General features: G+C 46.9%; 1 protein-coding gene across 2 annotated transcripts in view; it reads right to left on the reverse strand.

Annotated features, from left to right (window-relative positions):
* The window catches only part of AP1S3 (adaptor related protein complex 1 subunit sigma 3), a 56,329-nt gene extending 45,074 nt beyond the window's left edge, over positions 1 to 11,255 (reverse strand). Inside the window, exon 1 of one of the 2 annotated variants that reach the window (XM_072961740.1) lies at positions 11,082 to 11,255. In XM_072961740.1, coding sequence (XP_072817841.1) covers positions 11,082 to 11,084 — 3 coding nt within the window. In that variant the 5' untranslated portion in view covers positions 11,085 to 11,255. Of the gene's footprint in view, positions 1 to 10,514; positions 10,622 to 11,081 lie in introns of those variants that run through there. The other variant, XM_072961739.1, reaches the window with a different exon arrangement.
* Between the last annotated feature and the right edge of the window lie 751 nt (positions 11,256 to 12,006).

Below are 12,006 nucleotides of genomic sequence, written 5' to 3' on the forward strand. Positions count from 1 at the left end.
GGAACCAGGTTTCCGGGAGGGGTGCGTGTGTGTTGGATGCGCTTTCCAAATTTATTCCCACATGCAGCCCCGCCAACCTGCTTGTAGGCCCTAAAATATGTCTTGTTAGGACCCATCTCACACCCGAGCTCCCCACTTCCTGCCCCATCCCTGAAACACACTCCTCACCGAGCCAAGCCCAAAACTCCCTTTCAGAGCCTCTCATACAACGTACACTTCCCCGTGTACCCGAAACCCTCCCCGCCACGTCTTTATTTCCAGCATTCTTGGAAGAAACCCACAGCTTGGGGTAGCATGCAGCTGCTCTATTTCTGTTTTCCCTCCCTGTAGGATCAGAAGCAAAATCATTTCTGTCTCCTTTGTATCTCTTAACCATCTCTAATCCTGGGGACAAGCCGCAGTCGGGATTCAGAAGTGGGGACCTACAGCAAAATAGTAACACTGCGCTTCTTTTACGTTCGACTTGATTGAAGTCAAAACTGCACTTTCTCCAGAACTTCAACACATACACAAACAGGTCTGTGAGCAACGCGATGACTCCGCATACAGTGACACGGGCCCTGTCCGCACGGCCCTGGCACATTCACGGTCCACGATGACCCCACCTGTGAGCTGCGCTTCAGACGAGCCCAGCTCCTGATCCACAGAGGCACCAGGGCACAAGGATCAACAACTTAGCATCAGGCCTGTGTGGCTTGATTCTGACACATTCATAAAACAATGTGCATTGGCCTTGGAGAGGCATATGACTTTCTTGTAGCTGATAACAGACTGTGAGAGCCAGAAAGGATTTTCAAGATTAGCCCTCGGGCCCCAGCTCACCTCAAGTGACAGGCGAAGACAGGCACCAGGAAGTCATGCCACCTGGTCAAGGTCACAGCTGTGTGACCACCTGCAGCTGGGTGCAGGACCTGAATCTCCTTATCCTCCAGTCCTGCAACCCGTCCAAGCATCATGTTCCTCTGTCTTTCTAGGGATGTCTGTCTCATGCTATGAAAATAAGCTTCCTTTTTCAAAACTTTCATGAACATGGTGGAGGAAGAGCGCATGGGAGCAGACACAGAGGGCAGTGCAAGGGTGTAACAGCATTTGGATTTTCAGAGATACACGAGGAAACTAACCCACTCAGAGACAAAATACACGCACACAAGCCTAAATACACCTGCAACTTCAGTACCATTGTTTCTTGGCTGCCAAGAAGATAACTCATCTCCAAAACCCCAAGTTTTAAGTGAAGGGAGGTTCCTCCTGACGTTGGACAAGCCTCAAGTTACTTTTGACCCATTTCCTAAAATGTTTAAGGAAGGCATCGTTTATTGACTCTAAAAGAACAAGAAAAAAAGTTCATCATTTTTAATTATCTGGAAAGTCCACATGTGAGAGCCATCATTCCCTACACACGCTGAGTGAAAAACTTCCTGATGGAGTTGGCTGGAGGATGGAGCTGGAGATGGAAGAAACAAGAAGAAACCAGTTGCTGGTGGTAGACGTTCTGGCTCTCCTCCTGGATTTGCATTTCCTTAATACTACCTTTCCATGTAGTCTACTTATTAACTCCTTCCCACTCACATACATTCCAGACACACACACGCACACCCTTTTCTGAAAAGCTGAAGGCAGGGTCACCTGCCTTTCCAGACTCAGCCCAACGCCTGTCTCTCCCCTCAGCCCCTCCCATGTCCTCCCCCACGGATGCCTGCAGTGGTTATATAATCTGAACGACAGACTTCGGAGCTTAATTATCCACTCTCATAGTTGTTGAGATCTGCTAAGCCTGGAAGAAATTTCTTTCCAACAACACAAATAATCTTGTAATCAAGAAACAGATCTTATACTTGTAGAATTTTCTTTTCTTTTCTAATAGCCTCCCCAGTTAAGAGCACAAGGTTAACAAATGGAAAAAAAAAACCCTCAAAAGTGATTCACATACTACTTCTTCACTTATCATTTGCTCTGGACAGAATAATCAACTCAGGATATATCAACAGTATGTGTTGGTGCTTTAATTTTGCCTTAGAGTCAAGATGCCCCTAATTAGATCTCCGGGAGTCTTTTGAGAGGCAGACTGGCCTTTGGTTCTGTTTCAGATCATTCAAGGAGGAAAAAGAACCTGGAAATAGGGAGCAGAACTTCCAGGCAATGTTCAGTATGACTTTGAAGTTGAATGAAACATTAATAACTTAGGATCCCATTCATATTTCATAGTGGTGCTTTATTTGATCTTTCTTAGTGTGAATTTTTTGAGGTCAGGACCAGCTTTGTTCAAGAGGCTATGATTGCGAGGCTAAACGCAGCACCATGCACGGTAATGACCACCTAAACACTTATTAAGAACCTTCCTTTCTCTTCCTACTGCAGCCTACTCAACACTCATTAAAAGTCTGTCCCCCGGGCCTTCACAACTTGACAGCCATGCCTACAGCCGTGAACAGAATTTAAGAGAGTAGGAGGTGGTACATCCATCACATCCATCACGTCCTTTCAAAGTCCAAATCCCCTGTGAGAGACAGACTGGCCTTGTTACAGTCAAGCCTCCCCTTCCCCTCTCACACTTTGCCAGGATTGTTCATGTAGCTGGGACTTTCTGAATTCTTAAGGCATCCAAATCGTGAGGCCAAGCAGACTTAGAAAGGTGGGACTCATACACAGGGCACTTGGGACTGAGAATCTAACTTCTTATAAAGAAACTGAAGGTAAGTACTTGTTCAAGAAATAAAAGGAAGTTTGCAGGCATTATAGAGGCTATTACTGGAGACTCGATAGACATTTTTATTCCAAATAAGTCCTTGTGGACTGTGCCATCTGTGGGAAATCTCAGGGCAGATGTTTATATCCGGTATACACTGAAGAAATCTTTTTCCTCCTACTAATTTGACTAATTTGTAATAGCATTTCTGAGTGTTTTCCTTTTTCCATGCGTGTAGTTTCTTTTATCTGCAATTAACAATATTCTAATAAAAGCATTACAATTAAAAAAAAGAAATAAAAGGAAAACGTTGTATACACACACTGAGTTTGGAATCACACTTTTTTTTTAATGTGATGCTACACTAACCCTCATCTCCTCCCACCTCTCCAATATTTGGAGTCTGTGATATTTTGTTTATTTCATCTGTTCAAATAAATTTCTCATTAAAACACAAACAAACTTAAGAACCATCTTTAAGGTTTTCATTAGTTTTTTTTTTTTTTCCTAGTTCTCTTAAAAACAGCCTGGCTAATCTTTAGGGAGTGCATGTCAGGTACCAGGCCTCGAACTAAGGGCTGAACCATATTGGCTCATTTAATCTTCAGGAAAATTTAAGTGACCTGGTCATGAGAGCAAAGAGCAGAGTGTCTGGATCACAGAGCCTGCACACAGGGCCTGGAGCTATCTGCCTCACTGCATTTCCTGCCGCCTGTCACACCCACAACCCACACCCGCCTTTACAAGTGAGCACCTGAAGGCTTCCTGAGATGCTGTATGTATGTCGGGTAGCTCGCCATTCACACAACAAAGACGTCTCTGCCACCGGAAGACATTCTGACATTCCTCCTGAAAGAAACCATTTTTTTCCACGTCTCTTCTCATAGCTTCGGTTACATAAAGAAAAGGTGCTTCCTTGATTTTTTTTTTCCTCACGGAAGGCAAGGGAAGCTGTGGGTGGGCAGCAGACACTGAAATTGGGGCAGAAACACTCAGTCATAATCTGAATCTGATACCGGCTTTGACTGGTCCTTCCTGACTTTTCAGGGACATGACTTCTCAGTCTTGCGAGAATGTTCCGCTGCCTACATAATGCAGGGAGGCCAAACCCAGATGACCTGACAAGCATCTCTGTACTCTAATGGCTCTATCCTTTGAAGCGACGAGAAATGCTATTTTATCTCATTACCAAAAGTGGTCAGAGTCGGTGAAATGAGAAAGATGGATCACATTTTTTCCCTCAGCTATTCTGTTCTCATTCAAAAGCAAGGTACAATCAGGAGTCCTGGAAGCCTGGTCAAGAGCCCAAGTTAAAGAGGAAAAAGGAGAGAACATGTCTGTGTGTGTGTACGTGGATGTGTGTACATGGATGTGTGTCTGTGCATATTCATGGGTGTGTGTACATGGATGTGTATACATGCATGCGTGTGTGTATGTGTTCTAAGGAAACTTCTGCTTCCATCCCAATTCCAGACACATCCAAGCTTAGGAAGGTAAAAACGAAACAGAGTTCTGCTGGAGAAGTAGTATAAATGGAAATATTTTTAAAGTCATTTTTCATATAATTCAAAAGGAATTCCACCCAAATAGAAAAACCTGAAATGTCTAATAGAACATGCCATAAAGAGTGAATCTTTCTGCCACACCATATGTTTAGAGCCCTTCCCGGAAACAGTCACTGTCTCTAGCATATCCTTCTGGATGTGTTTTGTTTGTAAGTAGGCATACCTGTCTCCTCATTTTACGCAAACGGGGAAATAACACACAAGGTCTAAGCTGACAAATTACACCAGATCTGATGATCGGGGCAGACCTGGGAGGGGCCAGGGAAGCCATGGTGCCCTGTGCCCAGTGCTTCATGGGAACGCGGACAAAAGCAACGCCAGCAGCAGAAGCACTAATCTAAGGATCTGATTTAAGGCAAAGGCGGAAGGATGGATGTGGTTCTAAACTCTCTGTCCGGTCAGAACTGGTTCAGGAAGTAACTGAGCCCAGGCAGAGAGAGCTGCAGGAATGGTCCCAGCCCTCAGGCCATGAAGGGATGGGGTGACAGGGCCCCCAGTGGCCACCAAGGCCAGTCCTGCTCCCTGTTCCACAGGCCTGGAAGGGGCCCCCACACCACATCTGCAACTCCTACAAAGTACAAGTGAGATGATGAGTAACAAATGCTTTACGGCATAACCCTCTTCTGTGTGCTGGGGACAAAATACATACTTAGAAAGTTTGGAGAACCTCCTCCCGAGAATGCGGGCTCCAGGAGAGCAGGGGAGCTCCTGGCTTGTAAGGCATGACCTCGGGGGCCTAGACCCAGACCTCGTTCTGCAGACACAAGAGCCCTGGGTTCAGAAGGGCACCACCCTTGATTTAACGCTCGGCTGCCACTGTCTCCAAATTCTCAATAAATTATGAACAAGAGACTCTACACTTTCATTTCACCCTGGGCGTCACAAACTATGTAGCCAGTCCCGCCAGGAACACTGCCTGTCATAGGGCAGGTATCCAATTTATTTGTCAAATACACATATGCATGAATTAATGGACGTTGCCTTAGAACATGGGTCTACAGAACAAACCACCACATCACGGGAGGGGATAGCTCAGTGGCAGAGCACAAGCTTAGCATGCACAGAGTCCTGGGTTCAACCCCCAGTACCTCCATTAAAGAATAAATTAATTAATTAAAATAAACCTAATTGTCTCCCCTCACACAAAAATAAATAAATAAAAAGATAACATTAATTTTAAAATACGACGGGAAAGGGTATAACTCAAGTGGTAGAGTGCATGCTTAGCATGCAGGAGGTTCTGGGTCCAATCCCCAGTGCCTCCTCTAAAAATAAATAATGAGTAAACCTAATTACTTCCTCCTCAAGAAAAATTAAATTAGATTAAAATTGAAAAAAAAGAGAGAGAAAAGAACAAACTATCGCCTCCACTGAATTCTGGCCAGCCATCTGTTTTTGTAAGTAAAGTTTTACTAAAACACAGTCACAGCCATTTGCATCTTGGCCGTGGCTGCTTCTGCTCCACTGTAGAAGAACTGAGCACTGTAGGGCCCAGGAAGCCCAAAATATGTGCAACCCAGCCCTTTACGGGAAAATGTTTTTGACACCTGCCTTGGAACACTGTCTCACATTTTTCTACCCAAATAACTGTAACAGCAGAAAAGGCAGGGAGCCTTGTGAGACCCGGCAGGTGAGCGTTAAGCCACTAGCCATAAACAAGCTATTTTTTAGGTTTTTATCTTTAAAGTTTATGTGAATTTTGCATCTTGGACACAAATATATTCATGTTTTAATGCAAAACAAGATTTTTAATCTACAATGATCTGGATGAGTCATTTTTATTCCTTGAGGTCCCCCGTCCCCTGCCCCCACCCGAGCCCACCCACCTCCACACCACACAAGGACGAGTATGCAAAGGGCCCAAGCTCGAAAGTTTGTAAACCGAGGCCTGAGTTCCTGCTGCTTGACAGACCCAGTGTAAAAGGAAGGCTCCCACTGGATCTAAGAGGTCACAGAACCTCGCCCCACACACACCATCTCTCACCAGTCCAGAAGCCCTGCTAGAGAAGATCCAACAAGAGCATTAAAAGTGGAATCCTGAAAATATATACAAGATCTTGTGGTAGCTCATGGTGAAAAACAATGAGACAATGAATATATATGCATGTCCATGTATAACTGAAAAATTGTGCTCTACACTGGAAATTGATACATTGTAAACTAACTATAACTCAATAAAAAAATTTTTTTAAAACTATTATGTATAATTGTAAAATGATTATAAATCAATAAAAAATGTTAAAAAAAAACTGCTATGTATAAAACAAGCTACAAGGATATATCGTACAACACAAGGAATATACCCAATATTTTGTAACTATAATTGGAGTCTAAACTTCAAAAACTGTGAATCACTATATTATACACCTCTAACTTATATAATATTGTACATTGACCATACTTTAACAAAAAATATAGTAAAAGAAAAAAAAAGTGGGATCCTGACTTCCTTGCTCTTGACCTAATATAACACAGGTCTCCGCCCCAGCGCGCTGACTGTATTGTTTTCCCCTAGGCAGTTTTCAGAAACTTTTTAGAGGGAGCTATTTTAGAACCCAGCTCTACCTGTTGGGAAGTTTTCAGACCTGGGACTTTGTCGGAGATTTTTTTGAAGGCCAGCTTCCTCATAGCAGTCAGCGGCATTTCACGTCTAACGTCAACAATTTGCAGAGTACCCCCTTGCCACTGTTAAAATCCTTCCTCTAGCCCACTGTTAGCAGCCACGCAGTAAGCACTCTTTGGCTAGTCAGAGTGCTGGCAAGACAGTTTAGAAGACCCCTGAGAGGATTTTAGGGGTGTTTGCCTCTGATATCTGCACACACTCCTTTACATCACAGGATCTGGGGCTGCAAACGGTAGAAAAGGAGTTTCTCCTGAGCAAATGGCTCGCAAGGAAAGGCCTCAGGAAAGCAGGAATCCCAGGGAAGTCTCCGCCCTGGGAGAATCTCTGTGCAGCAACAGCAAAATAAAACTCAAGAATGACTCATAGAGATGTCAAGACACGCTTACCTCTGGGGACTCCTACAGGGCATTTCTTTCTTTCTTTGGTGGGGAGGTTCAACTTTATCTATTATGTCTTTGTCCGTAATAAAATAATTCATGGGACCCCAAAGGACAGGCATTGGAAACAGTGTGGCAGATCTGCACTCTGCTGAACATTTCCTTCCACTTGCTGTTAGTAAAATACCACTTAAAAATTGTAAGCTGTTGACAGTGTTTGTCACAAAAACCAGTACTGGGAACTCAGAAGTAACGATCCTGGTGAGGCGTAAACACAAGTCTCACTGGTGGTGCTGGGAGGCCCAGGGGAAGGGCCTGTTATGGGTGAGCGCTCTTGGGAGAAGTAAAACCCCATGGAGGGTCATTTCCAACCCTATTCCCAACCCCTCTACCCCACGGGAACCGCGGACCAGCAGCCCAGACCAAGCCTCAGAGGAGGAAACTCCAGCGACTCTAACAGGCTACTTCACTCTTCAGCTGGAACTTAAACCACCTAAATAACCACACACTTATCACCATTAAGCCTCAGACAATAAAACTGATATACTGTGTTTGGGGAAGGTGGTCATGGCAGGATCTCCAGGCTCACAGTCAGGTACCTCCCTCACCCTCAGCAACCTCTTCTCACCTTTCCTATTTCTCTGTAATACAATGAGATTATGATGAACATGAAAAACTTGGAATTACTCGATGTAGGAAAACTCATGCTATTTTCAACATGATTTCAAATAAAGGAATGACTTCACAGTTCAGCTTGAGAAGGTCTCTCTCTCTCTCTCTCTCTCTCTCACAAGTCAGATGTAAAAATCACACACAAAAAAAAATCCTTTTTTTTTTAGCATAAGTCTATCTCACTTTAGATAAATAACACACATGAGAATTGGATTTGCAACACAAGATGCTTACTCATATTTCAAAAGGGGGCACCGTTTGAGTTTCTTTCAAGGGGTAATTTCCCTATTTTGTTCACAACATGGTTTTAAAAGTCACCTCAACTTTTCAGAAGCATTTGGACTGCATTAAGCAATATCCATATGCAATTTTATGAAGGGTGTTCCCAAAGCCTTTCAAACTTCACCCTATAAATCCTCGCTGCTGTCTTCTTGCAGGAAAGAAAGGAAGGAAGAAAATAAATGAAGGAACAAATGCTTAAAATCTTCCTTCCATCAACACTGTCAATCATTCAGTAGTAAATTCTTCCCAGTAAAATGTTGAAGTGCATGGGGCTCAGAGCCATGGGGATCCCCAAACACAATAACCCTAGCATTGTTTTCCAGGGCAGAGATTTCTAAACAAAGGCAGGGTGTAGAAGTACAAGGTTGATGTAATCAGTAATATCCAGGTGCAAACACAGCCCCAAGATGCACAAGGTATGAAATCTCTGCACCAAAAACCTGGATCACTGGCCCAGTGGAAGCCAGGACCATCTTCTGTGTGTAGGTACCAGGCAGGATGCTGTAAGCATCTTCTAGTTTCCTAGTGTAAGAGTCAGCAAGAGTCAGGACTGAAGCAGGGGAGATACAGGGAGTCACAAAGTGGCCCTCACCAAAAGGCCTAGAGGTGCCAGGCAATAAGGAGGGCCACTTCTGCTTCCCTACCACGTGACAATAATGGCCGATGAAAGGCAACAGCCGCTGAGCACTTACACCTGCATTAACGTACCAGAACCTGTCTGTGACTCATTTTCACTCTTAAAAATTCTGCCCCAAAAACCTTTTGTTTATGTAGGTTGTATCCACTGATGTTTACTGTATTATGAATTTAACTAGAGAAAAATTTTAGATACTTATTAATTCACCTAAAAATTATAACCAATCTATTACACATTAACAGAAATAACTTTTTTATAAACAGTAACAATATTTCACAAAGCAAAACAATCAGTGAGAAGAGAGGCATTGTTTTACATTTTGGCAAATTTCCTTAATGCCTAACTCAACAGAAGACAGCTGGACTCTCCTTACTGCTTTTGTATTCAGTCTGTTGCCCTCTCCCAGGTCATGTTTGCCTCGAGAAAATTGGAACAGTCATGTGAAAAGGGCAAATAATATCACTGTGCTATTGTGAAGATAGGTTTGGCTTTGTGGAACTCTGGAAAGTCTTCATGATTCCGAATGGTACCCAGACCACACTTAGAGAACCACTGCCTTATGAGTCTGAAACGTTTATTACTTTCATTTTACATATGAGCAACCTGGCATCGGGAGGTCAAGGCATGGTCCAAGGACACACTGCTCGGACAGGTCAGAGCAGGTAAAACGCAAAGAGCATAATACCCTTGTTTGGTTGTTTGCTGCAAGGACTGACTGAGATCATGAAGGTGACGAGCTGACCATTCTGCTTGGTTATCACAAGCACTCAGTAACATCAGTATTTCCCACTGGGCAAGGGACAGTGGAAAAGCTAGGGAAACTGCACATTTCTGATGAATGAATCATTCGACACCAGCACACCAGCAAGAAAAAAATAAAACTACACTGCAGGTGTTGTCCAGAGCATGGACGCAGCCCCAGCCCTTAGGGTGAAGGCAGTGTCTTGCTGCTCAGAAACTCTGGGACCTTATTCCACCCTCCATTAGGGAAATGATGCAGCAGGCTGCACACATGTCACCTTGTTCCTTGGGAAACCTGAGCAAGCCAAGAGAGCTGCTCCATTATTTACAGCCTCCTTTTTACACCACGCTGTATTTACAAGGAACCCTCAACAAACCACAATAGTGCCTCCAGTCTGGGCAGCCAAGCCTCCTAAGAACCAGCACCTGTGGTCTTCCTGCCTAGGCGCTCAGCTCTGCCTCTCTTAACCGGCATGGCGCTCCTGCCCCTGCCTGCCCAGGGCGCAGGTCACTTCTGTTCCTCCTTGGATTTGGGAAGCCAGCTCACCGAGGGTCGTGAGTTCAGCCCACTGCCCTCTCAAAACACTACCCTAAGCCGAAGGTGAGAACAAGAGGAACCTGGAGCTACTACTTCCGCCCAAGTGCGGCCACCAGGATCTCTCACCCAGAGCACTGCAAACTGGTCTCCCTGTCTCCACTTTGACACCCTCCTCCTACCCCACCCGTCTGCTCTCCACAAACAGCCAAAGCGAGCTTTTAAAGGTACAGAAGGAATAAAGTCAGTTCTCTAGCTTAAAACGCTCCGAAGGCTCCCCAACTCCTTTGGAATAAAAACCAATCTCCTTAACTTGGCTTATAACATCTGGCCCCTGCCTACCTTTCTCGCTACAAGTCCCTCCTCGCTGGCCTTTGCCCCTTCTGCGCCCACTACCTGCAGTGCTCCCTCCAGGACCACCAACAGCTCAGATGTCCCCTCCTCAGAGGCCTTTGCTGCGTGCCCTCTGTGGAGCTGCCTCTCCATGCCTCCATCCGGTTGTACCTGAGACTCCAGAACACTCACTCTCGGAAGTTACCTTGATTACTAGTGCATTTATTACTCAACTCCCTGCCTCCACATCCTCCTCCCAGACGGTAAGTCCCGGATAGCTTATCATCTACCTGGTCCCCGCGACATCTCCAGTGGCTGGCACCCTGCCTGGCACAAACTAAGCGCTCAGCAAACGGTCGAATGAATGAAGCAGCAGCGCTCGGTGGCCGCGAGCGTCCCAAGCCGGCTTTCCTGGTGCCCCGGGCGCGTCTTCATCGTCCGGGCGCCAGGACCACAGGCGCGCGCGGGCCAGGGGGCTGCCCAGCAGGGCCGGGCGGGACAGGCTGCTCCCCTACCCGGCCGCGCGCCCGGCCCGGCGCAGCAGGTGCCTCCCGGGAGCGCGCGCACACGCCCCCATCCCCCCGCTCCCCCGCCCCGGTCCGCCCCGCCGCCCCGCTCGCCCGCACTCACCATGGTGGCCGGGCCGCCGCGGCCCCCGGCCGGCGAGAGGTGAGCGCGGTGGTGGACGCGAGGGCCAGAGGCGAGCGCAGGAGCCGGCGCGGCTGACAGGTGAGGAGCCCGCTCAGACCATGGCTGCTTCCCACAATGCCCTCGAAGTGAAAGTTTGCAGACTCCTCCCCGCGCCGCTGCCCTCCCGCCCCTCCCGCCCCTCCCTTCTCCCTCCTCCCTCCCCTTCCATCTTCCCTCCTCCCTCCCTCTTTCTCCCTCCTCCTCTTCCTCGGTCTCGTCTCCCTCCTTCCCCTCTTCTTCCCTCCTCCCTTCTCCCCCTCCCATCTCCTCCCCCTCCCTCACGCCTCTTCCCCTCCTCCTACCCCCACCCCCGCCCGCGCCCGCAGCTGGCCCCGCCCCGCGCCGCGCTGGCCGCCGCAGGTGCGAGTACACCTGCGCGCGCGCCCCGGCGCGGGGCCTGCTCTGCCCCCGCGCGGGTGGGCCGGCGCCCGCGGGTTCCACGAGGGCGCTGCTTTCCAGATTCTGCCGCGCGAATGTAACATTCATTCATTCCACAAACGTTTCATCAGACCTGACTTGCGGGAAATGTCTTAGGTTGTCTTGCCCTGCACCGCGCAAAGGAGGGAGCCTTTGGCAGAGCCGGAACTAGAAGCGATTTCCTGCCTCCGATTTCTTTCTTTACATATGTATATTACATATATATAACCGCAATCCGAGGACATATGTCACTTCAACAGTCCCGGTTTTAAGAGTCTCCCCTAAGAGTGTGGAGTCGAGTTTCTAATCTCTCCCCCTTCCCTTGATTTTTCTTAAGTCTGGAGTTTCCACCTGGGGCCTTAGGAGTCTCCAAGCCCCCCAGTTGTAAGCAGAGTTTTGAGTGCATTTTAATGTTCGTTTGGGAGAGTCGGTTAGTTTCATCAAATAC

The sequence above is a fragment of the Vicugna pacos genome, chromosome 5 (genome assembly GCF_048564905.1).
Source record: "Vicugna pacos chromosome 5, VicPac4, whole genome shotgun sequence".
NCBI classification, from domain to species: Eukaryota; Metazoa; Chordata; class Mammalia; order Artiodactyla; family Camelidae; genus Vicugna; species Vicugna pacos.